Here is a 20,528-nt window from a genome sequence, read left to right on the forward strand (position 1 = left end):
GCAAAAACAGACCGTCCAGATGCCTATCACAGAGTTATTTGCTAGAAACAATGTGCAGTAATGTAGCCTCCCTGTTCTGTACATTTTTGCACTTGCATTACTTTTTTGCACTTACTTTTTATTACATTCATAAGTTTTATTAATTTTTTTTATTAGTGTAATGCTTGTCTTAATAAATATTTTTAACTGCATACAATGCTGTTTGTTTTGTTTACTGTATTGGTGATTGGGGGACATTTTGAATGTCAGGTTATTGTGTGGGAGTTTATATCGTCCATCACTTACTGCGGGTGAATCACGTTAACACAAACGTGCTAGTTCTAAGTGGTGGCAACTGTATCATATTTTTTTTGTACCTGGTTGTATAAATTGATCTCTTGGAAGATCAAAAACTTCAAGAAGGAAAAAATGCTCTTGTATAAAATGAATTCACAGAGATACTGTACCGTTATCATGTTCTTAATGTTCTTACTAATTTTCCATGAGACTCCAGAATCATTTAATGTAATAGATAGGCAGCCCACCAAAACAACTAAAAACACTCCCTCAAAAATATAACATACTGTAACACTTAACGAATCGATAAGGTTCTGTAGATATTTGTAAAAATGTAATAATGACATACAGATAGATGAACAGACAGACAGAAAGACAGTGTCTCAGCAGGGGATAATAAGTAAAGTTGCTCTGTTGCATCAGATTTGTCTCACAAACCAAGGCCAATATTTGAATACTAAGTAACACATTGGCATGTATTTTCAAAACTTGTGGTTGGGTTTAACACATATTATGTGGAAATGCTATTAGTTAATATAAAGTTGTTATCTCTTTGACTTATGTGGCTGATCATAAAATGTTTAACATTTTTTTTTATTACTGTTGATATAATTCAATCACTTAGCTTTACTAACAAGATGGTTACACAATTATTTTGAGAACCTGGTAGGGAGTCTTTAAATGTAATTAAGTGGAGTACCACCTAAATAATTATCACCTCAATTATTATTATTATTATTATTATTATTATTATTATTATTATTATTATTATTATTATTATTATTATTATTAATTTATTTATTTTTTATAGTTGACTTTTTTTTACTAGACTAAACATGTCATATAACGCTTTCAAATGAGTTCTGCTGATATGATGGTTAAACATTTTTAAAATGAGTTATAGTGTAGCCTAAACAGCAGCGGAGCATACAATCTGGGCCACAGCAGTTTTCTGTTTGTTTATTACTAATACTGTTTTTTTAATGTCCATAAAATCTTCAGGCATTATAAATGGGTATCATATTTATGTTACTTCTGAGATTCAAATGCAAAGGCTCAAAGAAATGAACCTTAATGCATTTAGACAACAGTATTTTGTTATTGTTTTATTGTACCATATTCATTAGGTATTATCTCACAGTTTAATAATCAGCCTAAGAGAATTTTGAAATACTTCTGCTGCAAGCTGTTAGATTTCAGCCTGACAATAACTGGTTGAGACGTCTTCCCCATAGAAGGTTAGTTTCCCTTTATCTTAAAGATTAAAGGTAAACCCTGATAACAAGTGGCCCGCCTAGTGACCTTCAAGGGAGGACAATTCTCTTAACTATGCTACACCACACCTACTATATTGTTAAAACAAACAAACAAACAAAAATACCAAAACAAACAGAGCAATATAAAATGCCTTCAAACAAGTTTGCTTTGACATTGCAAACCACTGGTGAACCAATAAAGAAAAAACTCTTATGAAAGCTAGACTTGATGCAAAATGCAAATAGACTTTGGCCCCTATTCTGTGTTCCACTTTGATTACCAGCATGCAGAAGCACAGTGCTGACCAGCTGAAACATAAGTTCATAGTAGAGGGAAACTTTTTATTATGGGGCTGTTACTAATACTAATAGCTGTGTCTACCCAGGGCCGGTGCTAAGCAACTTGCCGCCCAAGGCAAAGTCTAGCATGGCACCCTTATATCAGTCAGGTAATGATTATTTTAATTAGTTATATGGAATTTTGAACATTTTAAACTGTTATATGAAACGAAATGTACTGGTTGAAAATGTATGTTTTGGCAAAAGTAGTAACGTTCCTTTGATATTGTAAATAGCTTGTTCTTGCTTAATTATTCTACAGAATAACACAGCACTATAGGGAAATATCCAACCATTTTAAAATGGTAGGTTGTGGGCAGTTACTAATGTTAGAATAAGCTAAGCAGACCAAAAAGATATATTTTTTTTAAATTTACGGAGCACACATTATGGATCACAAATTAACATTAATCTGTCGTCAAATGATCTAAGGTGAAAACAAAACTGTTTGTATGACATTATCAAAAAAAAAAAAAACTCCCAATGTACCGTACGTTTTCAAAATATAAACTTGTACAAAAACTTAGCAGAAAGGACAAGGCAGACGGTGTAACACCAACTACTACCTTCCCCAATACTGTCAGTCTAATTCCACATAGCACTGTAATTAAACTAACTTCATGCTTTTAGAATACTTGCACAAGTCCCAATGCATACTTTTTTTTCTTAGGGGTAAGCACTTAGGCTATTATTAAACATGAAGGCAGCAAACTCCATCTGTATGCACAGCAAATCCACAAACACAAAATACAGTATTTCACAAGTTTATCACTATTTTTATTACATATCTCAGTTGTAATTGAGATACACAAATGGCTTATCAGGGATCAACTGAATAACCCTACACACCTGTCTGTTAAATGCACTGGTGATGATGGGAGTCTCACCGGTGACACAGAGCCATCTGGTCACCCCAGTAATAACGACATGTGTAAGTAGGATAATGACAGTAAGCTTGGCTAGTCAGTTAAAAACAAAGCAGTTTTACAGTGGAATTTAGCTCATGTCCAGGACGGTTCCATTTAAATTGTATTTCATGTCTATTTAGAGGTTAGTAATATTGCCAGTGTCATGTGATAGGCAAAAACCAGATTTTTATTTTTGTAGCAATTGATTAAGGACTTCAGAGATCGGAATTGAACACATTTTATTAGCACTGCTATTTACTGTCAAAATACTGTAAATTCATTACAGTACTGTACTATAACATTACAGTTGAAATTATTAATTTACCAAAGTTTTGTTCTGACAGCTTCTCCAAAAAGCAATTTTCTCTGCTTTATTATTATTTATTTCTTAGCAGACACCCTTATCCAGGGCGACTTACAATTGTTACAAGATATCACATTATTTTTACATACAATTCCCCATTTATACAGTTGGGTTTTTACTGGAGCAATCTAGGTAAAGTACCTTGCTCAAGGGTACAGCAGCAGTGTCCCCCACCTGGGACTGAACCCACTACCCTCTGTTCAAGAGTCCAGAGCCCTAACCACTACTCCACACTGCTTCGCACATAATGCCGATTCCTTGCTTTAATTTTTTTTTTTTTTTTTTGTCACCCCCCTAAATTTGCCATCCTGGGGGGCTGCTGAGTTTGGCCTGTGGCCAACCCCTTTATTTCAAGTATTTTATAAAATGTAGAACTTGCTGAAATTGGTTCTGATGTGACACTATGGGGGAACTTGTTTTATTTGGACTGAGATGGTATGACCATTAACATGTTTTCTTTTCAGTATCAGACTAAACAGGTTACTTGTTGGCATTAAAAACAAAGAATGGAAAAAGTTAAATCCCTCTAAGCACTGAAGTCATTAAGTTTGAATTGTAACTGAAAACCAATGTCCCTTCCATAACCCTCACTTATATGGAAGGCTAATTAAAATATGTCTAATACATTTGTATGCCACAACTATCTGTATACTAAACTGAAAGATCAATAACAGATTATTTTGTTTAACCAAACAGTTAAACAGAAAGATGAGAGCAATTGTGAGGCGTGTAAAATCAGATTGGTGGACCTTACTTAGTGGTGTGACACAAGGGTCTATATTTGGACCCTCACTGTTCCTCATTAATATAAATTACTTGGCTCAAGATACATTAGGCAATATTGTTAAATTTGGGGCAGTAGTGGTCCAGTTAAGTAAAAGGGATTTGGCAAATTCATTTTAATGTTAATAAAGTATTGCATATTGGGCATACAAATCTAGGATACGTATACCATGAAAGGGATAGAAATAGGGAACAACAACTTTAAAAAGGATATAGTGGAAAGAAAAATAAAATAAAATGTTAGGCTGTATTGCAAAAAGTGTGGAATACATGTCTAGAAAGGGTGTGCTAATTATATCAAGTAAGAGGCTGGGTAAGAACTGGCGACTACACACACCACAAGCAAGCAGCTCAAGCACAGTGCAAATTTGAGACTGTCATAGAGCTTTTAACCTCATCTCATCTCACCGACAGGGTACAAAATCCGTAATGTATCACATAACATTGCCCGTTGCACTAAGATTATACAATGCCCTAGTTAGACCTCACCTAGAATACTGTGTGCAGTTTTGGTCATCTTATTACAGAAAAGACATGGTGAAGGTACAGAGAAGGGCAACTAGGCTGATCCCAGGACTTAATGACATGAGCTATAAAAAAGATCCTCACCCTAGAAAAAAAAGGGAAAGAGGGGTTTGATTGAAGTCTATAAAATCCTAACTGGTATAGATAAAGTTAACCCATGAGACTACTTAAAATTTAGCACAGAGTACATGGAAACTGAGTAAAAGTAAAACACTGAGAACATTTAAAAGCCATCTTCTCGTTCCCAAACTTTTGTTATGTTCTTATGTACTTTGCAATTTCGAAACAAGAATTTCTGTGACATTCATTGTCCACCCAGACTGTAAATATAAAGTTTCATCACAGCTGAATAAGCATTTCTCTAGGTTTAAATGCAACAACAGCGTGACATATAGGCAGGCAGACAGAAAGGTTCTTCCATAGTCTGATACACTCAAAAAACTGATTTTCATTATAAAAGGATTAGCTGTTCTCTTGATATATGTAACAAGACAGACAGACTGACAAATAATCCCTAGAATCAGATACACTCATTAACCTCAACTAAGTGTATGAGCTTCTGGTTTCTATGTTACCAGATGATTGCATTCTCTGTCAATGATCTCATTAATGCAAATTAACTGGGAAATTAGAATCTGCCTAAAAACATTGTAAACTATCCAGCTTTTGGCAGGAAACAACTGTTCACACAGAGAAACAAGAAAGGGTTTCCATTGACTCTCTTTCACTAGAATAAAGATGACTCTGAAAATAGGCCCAACATTAAAAAAACTCTATTCTAAAAAATCTACTGTGCTAGTCCTTTTACCTTTTCAAGAACTCAGTCTTTCCGATCACAGCTTTTCTATCATGATGACGCACCTGCTTACCAGCTTGTCAGTATGGCTATGATTTGTTTGCTTAAAAAAACAGCAATATGCGTTTTTTAACATTGGTTTTCACATTGGTTTTCTTACATTTGCTGTGTGGAGTAGTGGTTAGGGCTCTGGACTCTTGACCGGAGGGTTGTGGGTTCAATCCCCAGTGGGGGACACTGCTGTTGTACCCTTGAGCAAGGTACTTTACCTAGATTGCTCCAATAAAAACCCAACTGTATAAATGGGTAATTGTATGTAAAAATAATGTGATATCTTGTAACAATTGTAAGTCGCCCTGGATAAGGGCGTCTGCTAAGAAATAAATAATAATAATAATAACCAGAATACTGTTTTCATAAAAAAAAAAAAAAAAAAAAAAAAACAAACAGTATACACAGGTATCTTCCCACAATAATGAAATAAAGATCAATGCAGGGATTTTCAGAACCTGTGCAGATTTATATTAGATAATTCTATTTTCTCTGTTCTTTTATCAAACTGTGTACAGGGAAATGATTACATTTTCTTGTACGGTGTAACCTCCTGTGACAGAGAGCGAAGGTATTAGCTGTAAATCTCCCTCCCGACCAGAAAAGGCACTGTGTAAGGTTGGAGGTATGCTTCCCCTTGCCTGGCGGATTCGATGGAAGTCTGCCATCTTGGAGGAAGCATGTACCTGTGCGTATGTGGAAGGACTCTATTGCTGCGGGGCAGGCAGCAATAGGATAAGCCAGGGCGCCAGGCTGATCGCAGGGAGGAGTTCTGGTAGTACAAAGGGGACACAATACGTAAGTACGGCCCCTAATTGTATTTGGGACTGAAATCAACCGTGAAAACTTGCCCTATACCATTGTTGGTATAGGGTTGGATTGTTTTTATTTAAGTGTGAAATAAACCAAGAACATTTTACACTTTAAACTACTGCTTGGACATTTCCTTTTATCCACGCACCACTCATATCCTGACACCTCCTTATTAAACAAAGCAAATAATACAGCATTTCATACAACTAAGACAAGGATAACTGATAATGGTTCAGGTTCTGATTAGCCACAACTGAGTGTTAGCCAGTCCATATATGATTATATGAGCGCCTTTTCTACACATAGATTGTCTCCAAATATAGCACCTGCACTTAGAAAGTGACAATCCACCTTGTATTGTTTTATTAAACTAGTTTGCCCAACCCTCCTGAGAATTAATACAGTGCTCCTACCACACAGAAGAAAAACTACATCACTGTAATGAGTTGTTCAGGAACATTTTCTGTAGTCAGTTAAAACATACATTACAGCAGGCCTTACCACTGTTTTTATGAAAACTCAATCTTTCCTCTTCTGTATTTTCACTCTTGGCTGTGACTGAAGACACATCTGTCGTGCCAGCACTTTGCAACATAGGTTTCCTCAGTAAGGGGGGTTTTACATTGAGCTGCTCAGAAGATTTGGCCTTGATTTTCCCATTGTCTTTAAAAGAGCTACCAAGGACATCTGATGGATTTGGGTCATCTGCTTTCCCATCATTAGGGAGCCCGATGGAGTCACCTGTGTCCATGAGTGTGCATACCTCCGCACTGTGACGTTTCACATTAAAGTCAGGATGAGATCCCTCTCTGTATCTTAGGGATAACGAAGTAGAGCGAAGTTTAATGCCAAAGGGAGACTTCTCTTCATTATCCTCTCCTTGGCTGTCTTTCCCTACTGCAGCAACGACAGAGTCCTCAGGCTTTTTGCTAGTGATTTCACAAGACTCCTTTGCTACTTTAGGAGGTGTCTCTTCCTTCTCCATCCTGACAACAGGATTGGGTTTGGGATGGGAAGATGTACTCCCCTGAAAAGAATCATCTGTCTTAATCTCTGTTTGCTCTGTGCCTGTGAAGCTGCCCATTCTTGGACGATCCCAGGCGGACGAAATGGAAAACTGGAAAGACCCAGCATTCATTTTCTTAAATGATGACTGCTGAGCTAGGGGTTTGACATCAGCCCCCCTACCTACGTCGGCAGGTACTGTAATGACTTGTTCTTCTTTTTCAGCAATTGGAATACTATCAATAGGTTTTTTGGCAGGTTCTGAAGATTGCTTGTTCTGTGGCAATTCCTCAGGCAGTGGTTTAGTTTTCAAGGGAGATAATTTGGGATTTTTCATTGAGTCTTTTGAATGCAGGCTATTAACTGTCCTTGATGAAGCTGAAGGCAGCTCCTTAGTGTGGGTTTCAGATTGTGCCACCTTGTACAGATCATGTGTGTACCTGGTTATACTTTCTCTGATGTTCACAGAACACAACATACTACTTGCTTCTGATTTGGGAACATCTCTTAAGGTGTTATCACCAATATTTGTATCTAGTATTTGGAAATTCTCAGTGTCCTCTCTTACTTGTAATGTAGCAGTACGTGCACCTGCACCTGTATTTAAGATCTCTTTAATCAAATCCTTACTCTGTGTTTTTTGTATGCTTACAGGTTTTACCGGTACTGTTTTATCTGTCTCAAGTTTTAAGAAGTTTGTTTCAACTTTAGCATCCACAGTCACAGGATTCAATTCACATGTTGTACTGGAATCCGGTGTGTCTGGGAATAAAGCCTTGGTGAAGGTAGAGTCCTGGGTATTGTCAGAACTTGAAGAATTACGCAGCAAGCAAATGGCACTCTCCTTTTCTGTTAGATCTGTACTCTTCTCAGTCTGCTGTTCCATTAGAGTGTCAGATGCCTTGACCACTGTGGGCTTTTTATTGAGCAGAGCAGTTAAAATCCCTGTCCTAGGCACTTGGCTGGAATAGGAATAGCATCTTATTATTTCTTGTGGCTCATTTTCTTCTTCCTCTTCTTTTTCTAACAGGGTATAGTCCAACTTATTCAGGCTTTCAGAACGGGGTCTTTGTATGTTCTGCAAGGACAAAAAACTAAATTACTACTAAAATTAAACATTAACTATTTTAATATTTTTGTGCATGCTGTTTGCATTTATTTGAAATGGTTCTGCCATTCGTAAAGCTAACTTTTATTACACTGCCATTGATTTTACTGATTCCACTATGTCCTATTTCTGCTATGCTATTGCATACTTAAATGGCTGTTGATTGCACTTTACACTACACTACACAATACAGCTAGTTGTACTGCTTTTTCTTCATTGCTAAAATGTAGGCCATCTAATTTTGAGTTAGAAAGAAAGATTACTGCTGTCTGAGGATTCTGTGATCTTTAAACTTTGTGGGGTCCATATAGAGCAGACAGAGTTGAAAGGTCAGATCATTAAATTACATTCTGGAAAATCCTTCACATGATTTTAGTATCACATTAAAACATGAAGCCAATACAAAAAGGCTTTACACTTGTTTGTTCATAAATACATGGATTGGGATCTTACAGAGGGGTGTCTTCTTCCTTTGGCCCCAGCTCTCTGGTTTCTTGGTTTTACTGAAAGACGGTGTTTGGCAGCAGAATTGTCCAAACATGCGGAGAACTCGGGAGGAGAGCTGAAGTCCACGACAGGGGAGGTGCATCTATTGGAGGTCTGAACAGTGGGTGACAGTGGGCTTGAAGCCCTGTAGTTGGTTTTAGCGACTGGAGAGAGAGCTCTGGATGATGGTTGTGAAGAGACCTGAAATAAACAACAAAAATAAAATAAAAGCATGATTAGTACAAAGTTTTCTTCTCAATAACCACATCCTTGTCTATTGAAAGTAAACACTTCATACAGTACATCTGATGCAACACACGTCTCTGGATTTTTTCTTTTGCAATTACATAACTTTTGATCACTACTGAATAACTCATCCACCAATGTTTAGTTAACTCAAAATGGACATTAGACTACTACCAAGGAACTTTTGGTTCTATTTTCCACTGTGATGTAATGACGAGGAATTACTTTTTAAATGTATACTATATTCACATATTTTGCAATGACAAGTATTTCATATATTCCGTTTAATCTTAAATTATATTTATTTTACACTACTGTTTCAGTTGTGTACAAAAATTCAGACATACTGTTTGTATAATGCCTTTCATTTCTTTGGTGTACCATTTCCCAAAAAATACATATTACAGAAACTAAACAAAGGAGAGCCATTGAGATACTTTAAAATGGTGCTACTTAGTCAGTGGTGGATTTCTACATGTGTGACTGTTACTAGTAAGTAAATACATTCAGGCAAGAACTGGGAGCTCTGGAACACAATGCGAAACTGTGCTTGGCTTTCTTGTCTGCCAAATAAATAATATGAATAGTAAATTATACTGTTCCAATAAACCATATTAATGTTATTTGTTTTTTAAGTTTTCACTGTATAAGACTAGTAAAAATGGAGAAATACATGAAAAAACCTCAGAATGCACAAATACACCGTCCTACTGTACATTGTAATGAATATTGATAAAGATGGTAACATTACTGTAGAACCCAAGTCACCTGCTATTGGTGGAATTAACATGAATACAAGTGTCTCATTGGTTTTACAGTTTCTACAGAGTGTAGTATGATGTAGAAAGGTGTCCCATGAAAGTAGAGTCAACACTGTAGAAGCAGCATGATTCATTCTACATTTCCTATCAACACATAGGCTCACAAGGATTGCAAACATATATTTCTTTAACCTAATTGTAATACCATATATATGTTTTTCTTTGCTAAGACATAGACTTCCTTAAAAACTACAATGACACCTACAGTTATGGCCAAACGTTTTGCATCACCTTATAGAATTAACACATTTTACTTCATAGTCGAATGAAACCTGCTGAATCATGTTAACATACTGAATTACATACAGTTTTGTAGTTTTGTGTGGTCCAGCGGTTAAAGAAAAGGGCTTGTAACCAGGAGGTCCCCGGTTCAAATCCCACCTCAGCCACTGACTCATTGTGTGACCCTGAGCAAGTCACTTAACCTCCTTGTGCTCCGTCTTTCGGATGAGACGTAATTGTAAGTGACTCTGCAACTGATGCATAGTTCACACACCCTAGTCTCTGTAAGTCGCCTTGGATAAAGGCGTCTGCTAAATAAACAAATAATAATAATAATAAAAACTGACAAAAATGTAAAAATGTGACATTTTGAAATCTAACCTGAAATACTGTACTACTAATATGGCTTCCGGGACACTTTTGTGATATCAACTCGTAGTTTCTTTGATGTTAAATAAAAGATATAAATTATGTTCATATATATATATATATTTTTTTTTTTAATTGTCTCAATGCTAAAATTCTAGGTGATGTAAAACTTTCGGCCATAGCTGTATATTGAAAAATACATATTCGTGTCAAACAGGATTGCTAGTTCAAAAAGTTGTAACTACAAATAAATTGCAAGAAATCCTACAATTCTAGGTGATGCTAAACTTTTGGCTATAGCTGTATATAGTGAATGGATGTGCATGGTGTTTAAGCTTTATGGAATGATTTTGTTAGCTACAATCACTTTAAATCAGTGGTGATAAAGATAGGTCATTTCAATTTGAGGGCACAGCCTTTTCAATTTCAGATCACATTTTTACATATCCTAGTTTGACTTGTATTCTTCGTTGTTTTTGTATGTACTGGATACCATCAGAATTACCTGCTCTTCGTCTTCACTGCCTGTCCCAGCTAAACTCAAAGAGCTAAGATGTCTGTAAGTGTCATTGAACTGTGGGATGGAATTAGGAACAGTTTCAGTCAAAGGGGACAATGAAAACAATGGGTTACCAGCACAAAAACACATGCAATTTCAAGTTGGTTAGTAAACATAAAAACACAACACAGTTAAATATACTGGCATGCAGGGTCTGAAAAGGAAAATAATTAAATGTTAAAAAGCATCTTAACAGCAAGAGTATATGCTTGACTTGTCAGGGACAGCAAATCATCCAGAAATGTAATTAAACACTACTACACTGTATTATACTTTGAATGTATACACCAGTAAATTATGGTTTGTACCCAATGAGCATACACCAACAGTAATACTGCTTCTCAAACTAAAGAGACGTCCAAGTTCAGTCGTGTCTTTTTTCTTTACTGCATCTACATTGATAACCGAGCAAACAGATTCTGAACAGCTATTATGAGTGAGCAGAGACTAGTTGAAAATGATTTATATTCATAGCTGTACCAGCAACATTAAATATCAAAAGTACAAAAAAAAATTAAAAAACTAGGCCGTGTTTAATTAACCCTCCTATTATGTTGTGGGTCTATTTGATCCAACACTGGTTTCCAATGACCTTGAATTTAACTTTTTTCCCCCTATATAATATTTCCTAGGTTGGTTTCACAAACTTAAAAACAGAAAATAACTGTGATATGTTTATTATTATTATTTTTTTTAACATTCATGATATAGCATCAGCATTTGATCTTTTCATACTACCAGCAATCAAAAATATAATACTGGGAATTACAAACTTAGAATTCAGAAGACATTTTGATGGGAAGACCCAAAGGATAACTGAAAATAGCTAGTCAGAAGTGATTTATGACCCAAGAATGTTATTGTGATGAGCACGATGCACATGGATGCACATGGATGCAACAGCGTGTACCAGGGATGACAAGAAGCCAGAGATTATATTGGACTATAATTTATCCAAAGAGGGAGTTGACAACCTAAATAAACTGACAGCAACCTACACCTGTCAACGCATAACTACCCGCTGGCCACTGGCCATCTTCAACAATATGGTTGATGTGTCAGCATACAATGCCTTTGTCCTTTGGACTTATATCAATGCAATCTAGAATGCTGGCACAATGTTTCAATGAGGCACTATTGACACCTTTCATTCAAAAAAGATCAGGAATGCCTAGAGCACCTGCAGCAACCGCTCTTGTCCAGAATGTTCAGGCAAAAGGAGCCAGTGCATCTCTGCCTGCAGCAACTGACATTGCAAAAAACAGATACACCTGTGTGAAATACAGAAATTATCTGTGAAAACATATGTCTATCTTCTGTCAGTTATGTGCAATGTGATCTCACAGTTCTGTCCTGCATTTACAAAGGACCTGAGAGTACATATCATTCATCATGGACAGAAATTATGTTTGGTTTTGTCACAAGTATCTACAACACTTTGGCCCAGTAATTTCCGGCCAGTAAAAATATGACCGGATACTATTTAAAACTTGATTTATAAAACTACGGGCTGGTTATTTTACCAGCCAGTAATGGTTTTAGATGTGATTTTCCGTCACGGATAGTTACCGAGGGATTTTATCTAACCAATTGTCAGAGGTATACAAATGAGCCGTGCCACGTACTTTAGACATCAAAGGCATACACCGTCACTTTATCGCTACGGAATATGTCTGGAGACAGGCAGGTTGTCAGAAATATTGAGATATCAGTTTTAAAAATAATAATAGATGCACACACAGGTGCTGCACATGAATGAGAGGTTAGGGCAGGTGCAGTATATGATTTTTTAATAAAAGAAATATACTTTTTTTAATATAGTTTATATACACATGCCTTCCTGAAAAAGCACTGTAACCACCAAAAATGTAATGTGTTGTCACAGTTCATGATATTGAAATTTTGGTTGACAAAAAAAGGATCCTCTAATGTTAAAGCATGTTTCCTTTGCAGCGCACTAGAAATTATTATTATTTATTTTTTAGCAGATGCCCTTATCCAGGGCGACTTACAATTGTTACAAGATATCACATTATTTTTACATACAATTACCCATTTATACAGTTTGGTTTTTACTGGAGCAATCTAGGTAAAGTACCTTGCTCAAGGGTACAGCAGCAGTGTCCTCCACCTGGGATTGAACCCACGACCCTCTGCTCAAGAGTCCAAAGACCTAACCACTACTCCACACTGCTGCCCTAATTATAGAAGACACTACAGCACCAGCAAGCTCTGGTTATTTTCTCATATGTTTACAAAATTTAATGACAAATGGCACAGAAAGACAGCACTGCACAGACACATTAAAATACAATTAATTGTTAAATGGCAGAAACATCGCCTATGCTTTTATTTGTTACTGTATTCCGTCAGTTTGCAAATACCTGCACAATTCATTGAAATGCAATACATACAATAACATCTCAAATCTGTTTCTCATACAGTACACATTACCATGCAAAAAGCTTATTTTATGAAAATACATAAATACAGCTCGATTGAAAAACCCTGCCTGTCACACAATACTACTCGGTTTCATAGCAAAACTGGATTAGAAAACGCTACATATTTCTTGCAGTTTATTTGTAGTTACAACTTCTTGAACTAACTAGCAATCCCGTCTGACACAAATATGTATTTTTCAATATACAGCTATGGCCAAAAGTTTAATGTAGTCAATTAAACTACATTATATCGCAAAAGTCTACCGGAAGCCATAATAGTAGTACAGTATTTCATGTTAGATTTCAAAATGTCACATTTTTACATTTTTGTCAGTTTTTCGTTAAGTATATGGAAAACTACAAAGCGGAATGTAATTCAGTATGTTAACGTAACTTTATTCAGCATGTTTCATTTGACTTTATGAAGCAAAATTAGTTCATTCTATAGGGTGATGCAAAACTTTTGGTCATAGCTGTAAATAGTAAACTGCCTCTATCTATAGATGGAGTGCTATTAAAAATATGTAAAGCTAAGTAACCTACTAGATTTCTACGCACAGCAGTGATGAATACACTGTAGGAACAGAAAATAATGATTTTTTATGTATTTTTTTTACCTGCAAAACTCGCCAACATCAAAATCCTAATCATGCAGAGTCAATAATACACATTAGAAAACGACTGAGTGCGAACAGCCAACCAGCTTCCAGATCCAGCTGGCTTCTATTTTTGCATAGATGGAACATTGAAGTCCTTAATTGTGAATTCAATTTTAAATCAATCTGAGCATAAATACCGGCTTTTTCCCTTAACATTCTAATCTACAACTGATCTGATAACCTGTCTACAGGTAACCAGAGTCTGAGGCAAATAGGTAAGTGATCCTGCTTCAAGTAAATAACATTAGCTATATTTAAGTAACATTATAAAGGTGGTGTTTTAATTAGGTGATCTAGTTTTTGATTAGTACCAGGTGAGTGTGGTTAAATTGAATAGAGGTTGATTTTCAATTTGTTTGGTTTCCACAGAGCATTCTGTAGTTGTGTGATCCCATTGAAATGTATTGAAAGTATTGTATTGCTTAAGTACTGTCTTTAGCGCAGTTAGCAGCTGTTTACCAGTTCCCTTGCAAAGTGAGGGTGGAGGCTACTTAAGCTGAGTGAATCTACTAGTGGTCAGTCTACAGGTAACCAGAGTCAGAGGCAGATGGTTGTTATATTAGTCAGTTAGGCTATTTGTGCACCAGCATGAAGTGGCAGCTAACCGAAGAGCCTCACAACAAAAGAGCCGGGAGTCTAGCTGTGGGAGTCCTGCGAGGGGAGGCCTGCGCAGAGAGGCTTTTGGTAAAGATCCGAAACGAGCAGCGCTCTGCAAGCCATGTCTGTACCCTCCCCCCCACCGCTCCCGCTCCCACTGTGCCTATTTGTCTCGCTTGTCCTGCTATGACTGTCTCTCACATCCCTGTCATTCTGTCCTCTCACTCTCGTTCTCTGTCCTCTCTCCACTGCTGCTCCTCCAACCCCTCTAACCTCATCCCTCTGCCTCTCCCCCCTCTCACCCTCTCCCCCCTCGCACTCTCTCTGGTGCACTCTGGAACTGTCAATCTTCTGCTAACAAAGCTGATTTCATCTCTGCCCTTGCCTCCCACATCTCTCTCGATTTCCTTGCTCTCACTGAAACCTGGCTGTCCCCTGATAACACTGTAACTCCTGCCGCCCTGTCCTCTCTCTACGTCCTGTCCCATACTCCGCGTCTCACTGGACGGGGAGGTGGGACTGGTCTTCTCCTCTCTCCCTCCTTACTCTTTTCTGTCCTCTCCGACCTCTCCTGACTCTCTGTTAACACCTTTGAATTTCATGCTGTCCAACTAACCTCTCTCTGTCAACTCCTGCTAATTGTACTGTACCGTCCCCCTGGACCTTTCGCTCACTTTCTCGATGAACTTGACTACCTACTCTACCTAAGAAATGGAAGAGAACCAAACTCCCTGCTGCCCTAGACCTCTGCTGCTCCCTCCTCTCCTCCTTCTCCTCTACTCTCTCCTCTGCTAAATGTTCTTATTTCCAATCTATAATCCAAGCCTCCACTAACAACCCACATAAACTATTCTCTACCTTCTCCTCCCTCCTAAACCCTCCCCCCCTCCTCTATCTCCTCTGATGACTTTGCCTCCTTCTTCTCTTCTAAAATCTCAGATATCCGCAAACTCTTCAACACCTCTCCTTCCCCCCACCCCCTACAACCACTGAGTCCCCTACTAACTCACCCTCCTTCTCCACCTTCTCTCCCCTCTCAGACTCTGACCTCTCCTCCCTGCTCCAGGGTCACAAACCCACCACATGTGCCCTGGACCCCCTCCCCACTGACCTCATTCAAGCTGCTGCTCCTGCTCTACTTCCCTTCATCTCCTCCCTTCTGAACACCTCTCTCCTTTCTGGTCTCTTTCCCTCTGCCTTCAAACAAGTCTCTATCACTCCCCTCCTCAAAAAACCTATTTTGTCATATACTTGTACTTACTAGAACTGAAGTCATTGTATTTTATCTTGCTATTAATTGTATTAATACTTGTACTGTGATTCTTGAAATGTATTTTTTGTTTACGACTGTAAGTTGCCCTGGGTAAGGGCGTCTGCTAAGAAATAAATAAATAAAATAAAAATAAATAACATAAAAAGCTATAAAAACATACTTTCTGACGCTGGTCAAGAGACAAGGGAAATCATGTCTGTGACAGGACACTGTAATGAAGGCTTAATTTGCAGCTACTGGACAGCAAATAAACAGTTAAGACACCGATTGGTCCACAATTCTGTCATTAGCCAATCCACTCCCTGCCAGCTTGAATGATGCCCCGCCTCCAACAACAAGTTTTGAGTTTTGAGTTTTTCTATTCTAATTATCTTAGGGACTATTTTCCTCAGCGGAAGGTTACCCAGTGAAATATCAGAAGTTCAAGCTAAATATCGTTTTTAAAGTTTTTTTTTAAAGAGAAAATAAAGAAATACATCATTTTCTAACAGCGATAGAGTCCTCTCGATGCGGGCTCTACCGTGTGGTAGATGACCTTAAGTTTCGTTAGCGCCCTCGTCTACGGCTCGTGACGCATAACTCCAGTCGCGCTCATTTAACACACGGTAGAGCCCGCATCGACGGGCTCTATCGCTTAATTAATACAGGGACAGCCTTGTTTCCAGCAGTTTGACTCTTCAGTGCATGTTAGTTCTCCAAAAAGGTTAATAATTGTGCTCCTGTTAAATCGATATCTGCTACGAATCACAGAGCAAGTCCCAACTCAAATCTGCGGGGTCTTCTCACTCTTCTGGAAGGATCATGATTTATGTTTTCCAACCAGCCTATCCAGTTCAGATGAGTTAACAATGCAATATAATGTATGCGTTGCAAATAACAAAATACTTAAATTACATAATTATTGTTAATGAAACATACACGTTATTATTATTATTATTATTATTATTATTATTATTATTATTATTATTATTATTATTATTATTATTATTGGCTTAAATACATGCTCCTAAAGACAGAAATTATGATAGGAAATTATACCGTTAAGACACATCTCATTCTCTGCCTGTTCTGAGGCACGTGTTAATTATGATGCCGGTAAGGGTCAATTAACGGCACAATACAGATTTATGAATCAGACTAATAATATGCTAATGAGAAAATTGGTCTCTAATGTCACGATAAGTGAAGTTTTCTGACGGTAAATAGCGTTTTTGCATCACCCGATGAAATACTGTCATTTTAAACACTATTAATGGAACGGTAAAGAAGACAGTAAGTTTTAGGAATATGGGCCCTTATGTCCTATTTTTGTGTATATCAGCATTTATTGGGACAGTTATAAAGAACTGTTACTGAAAGTGAATGTACAAAAGTTATTAGAAGTACTTTATAAAAAGGTGTTTTTTTTACACTATGAAATTCTACACTATGTTCAACTTCTCCAGATATTAAGGTACAACACAATTTTGGTTTCTGTGTAATAGAATACATCTTTGAGTTTATCATAATCTGTGTTTGCATTCACTTCTAATATTTAACATTAAAGAGTAAACACTATGCAAATACATTTATTTATTTATTTATTTATTTATTTATTTTTTATCAATTGAAGGCTGTTTCAACTTGTTTGAAATTGCACCAGGTCAACATGACCGGAAACATAACAAATGTACCTAAATTCTAAACATAATGGCAATGTGCCCCACCCCTGTGTGTATTTTTGTGTTTTATGTTGTATGTAGTGTGTTAATGTTGGTGTATCGTAGTTGCTGCACGGGATATAAATGGGTGTGTGTAGCACAAGTTGTTTAAAATGTATAATTGTATTTAGTCACGGGGATTGCACTTCACTTCACGTGCATTTAAAGTACTTAATATGTGAGCACGGGGTTTTCACAGATTAGTTCACGTGCTGGGATTCAAGTGAATAATTAATTGATAATTGAATCCCAGCACAATTGTATATATAGATGCACGTTTCACTCACTCGGGGTTGTGTGTTCGGTGAGTGGAGAACGGGTGTGGAGAAGGAGAAAAAGTAAAGTAAATCAAAATAATAATTGTTAGTCGTTTAGACTCACCGTGTTTGTTTGTCTGTTCGTCCACTGTTTGTTTAGCGTTAATCCGTTTTGTTTTTCTATTTTATTTTGGCCTCAAGTGCCGTGTCCTGTGTTTTGTTCAACCTTTTATTTTTTTGTTTGTTTAATAAACGCACTGAGCGCAGCCATTGCACTTCAGTTTCACTTGCCACTACTGTGTGTTTCTTTCTGGTGTGACGTCATCCCTGCAGCTAGCCTGTCACAGAGGGTTAACAATGTTCTTTATAAACCTCATGGATCTCACATAACCATATTACAATTAAGCATTAAGACATTCGGAGGCAGGCTGCAAAGTGTAATACTGTTTACCTTTCGCTGATAGCACTGTGGTTGAGATATTTGACCATTTACTTTCAATCTTTCTTGCGCATCATGCACATCATACAAGACTAATAAAAACAATATCAGAGCATAAAATGGTTGAGACATTGTTATACTAAAACAATAAATACAGCGGAACGATTTCTAAATCTAGCCTAACTAGCTGTTGCCTTTACCCCCAAACTAAATTACACACCACGACAGTGGGAATTACCTTAGATCAGTGGTACTAACATTCCAGTCAATTCCAATTCAGGGTCTCGTTCCAACCAGGTCCTTCATTATTTCAATATACTTGCTAGGTACAACTAAATAATTAAGGGCCTGGTAAGAAAAGATCCAAACCTTGTCTTTCCTTGCAGGTTATGACCATTGTGTTGGACATTAAAACACAGACTGGAGCTTTCTCAAGCCAGGTTTAAATGAAGCCCATTGGAATAAGAAAGACATATCAGTACAATGTATTGCACTTGCCTGTGCTGCGCTGCCACGTGCCAGGCTTTCGTGTAGTGGAGATATTTCTGGAGGGCTCCTGGGCAGTCCATCATCTTCGGAGCTGGCGCCCGTGTCCTCAGTCCTTTTGCCAGGGATCACCAGTGGAGGTGGGCCAAGTCTGATGTTCTGCTGCAGCTTTAACTTTTACCATGAAACAAGATGAAATGGCCTTAATTACCATCACATTTATATTCCCAAAATACAAAAGTTCCATGCAATTCTGTCTACTATTTGGTTGTGAACAGTACATGGGAACAGCACCTCTCTTTTAAGCAGATTTTATAAAATTTCAAGGAAAGAAAACAATAATGTAGCATTAAAGTTTATTTTAACATATCTATCTGGTTGTTCAGCATGTGCATTGATGCTTTCTAAATAATGTTTATTATTTACAGAAATAAACATTACACAACTGTTCTGTTGAATATTTTCTCATAAAAACTAATTTCGCTACGCTTAATAAGGTAGTTTGTCAGCTCTGGGATCGAGTGAGCTTCTTCACAGTATCTTGTCAATGTATCTCAAACCTTAGAATGACTAGCTTCTAATTTAACTTAATTAAATTTAATTAAATTTAAATCTTTGAGCTCACAGAAAGATAGCTAGGAGATTTCTAGGTGGACATCTCTCTGTGCTGAGACACGACCATTATTTTATAGGTCAGTGACATTCATATTGGAGAATAAAAAGTGAAATACTACATAATAAGCAGTAAGTAATCTGCTACCCAACCCCAACACTGAATATTTATTTTTTTAACACTAGAAGTGCCAGAATTTCGAACTACCTAGAAACGCCAAACAGTACAAAACTTAAATAAAACATAAATAAAATAAACATTTAACTAGTAACTATTTTGTAACGGGTGTCTGTACATACAAAATTGTATAAACATTTTATTTATTTGTAAAAATAACATCAAAGGGTCTTTTTTATTAAAATAGTATATTGCACTATTTCAAAACATAAATAACTATAATGCAATAAACTATTTACATAATTATATTTATTTAACCTACCTACCTGGCAGCTTTCTAACCTGTACAGTCCACACACAATACATGCTTCTCCACTTTCCCTCAGCCTTTACCACACACTGCCCTTCCACAACAGGTGCAGACATTCAAAGTTTTATTGTCGTTGCATTTTACAACCTGGCACTGTTTCCTCTTGCATGTGGGTGCAGCAGCTGCAGTATTGCCATAAGAGACAGCTGTTCTGCCCTTTTCTGATCCATATGTGCTGACCGAAGCTCCATGGCTAACTGCAAGATTAAGTCCCTGCTGTTGCAGTTTTCCCTGGTACATAAATTAAACTTTTAAGTTTTATACAATCGTTTGTCTTTCATTATCATATTACAGCTGTTTAAAAAGCTACCGGTTAAAATGACAGGTTTGCCGTTTCTAGGTAGTTTATAATTTGGGTCTTGAAGTGGAGTTAAAAGGTCTGTTTAGATAATTAAAATAGAGCCCACTGTCTGAATTATGTTATCTTTGAACAAAAGATACCTGTAAAGCTTTTATCTTCCCAGACACATTTTCCTGGGATAACACACGTGCTGGTATGGAGGACTCGGGCATGGCCTCAGGAATGAAGATGCTGTCATGGGACAAAGCTCTTGAACCCAGAACACCTTTGGGACACCTGAAACCATAAATATTTAGAAAACACACATGTTATATATTTGTTATAAACCATCAATTCTCACCCAGC

The 20,528-nt window shown here is 37.1% G+C and overlaps 1 protein-coding gene across 4 annotated transcripts in view; it reads right to left on the minus strand.

Annotated features, from left to right (window-relative positions):
* Positions 1–20,528, minus strand: part of LOC117407304 (CRACD-like protein) — a 71,069-nt gene that overhangs the window by 5,905 nt on the left and 44,636 nt on the right. For 3 of the 4 annotated variants that reach the window (XM_034012165.3, XM_034012164.3, XM_034012162.3), the window contains exons 4-8: positions 20,324–20,459; positions 18,795–18,956; positions 10,874–10,942; positions 8,678–8,911; positions 6,613–8,194 (exon numbers count right to left, since the gene is read on the minus strand). In XM_034012165.3, the coding sequence (XP_033868056.3) occupies positions 6,613–8,194; positions 8,678–8,911; positions 10,874–10,942; positions 18,795–18,956; positions 20,324–20,459 (2,183 nt within the window). The remainder of the gene's footprint in view (positions 1–6,612; positions 8,195–8,677; positions 8,912–10,873; positions 10,943–18,794; positions 18,957–20,323; positions 20,460–20,528) is intronic. The other variant, XM_034012163.3, reaches the window with a different exon arrangement.

Source organism: Acipenser ruthenus, chromosome 8, assembly GCF_902713425.1.
Source record: "Acipenser ruthenus chromosome 8, fAciRut3.2 maternal haplotype, whole genome shotgun sequence".
Lineage (NCBI taxonomy): Eukaryota > Metazoa > Chordata > Actinopteri > Acipenseriformes > Acipenseridae > Acipenser > Acipenser ruthenus.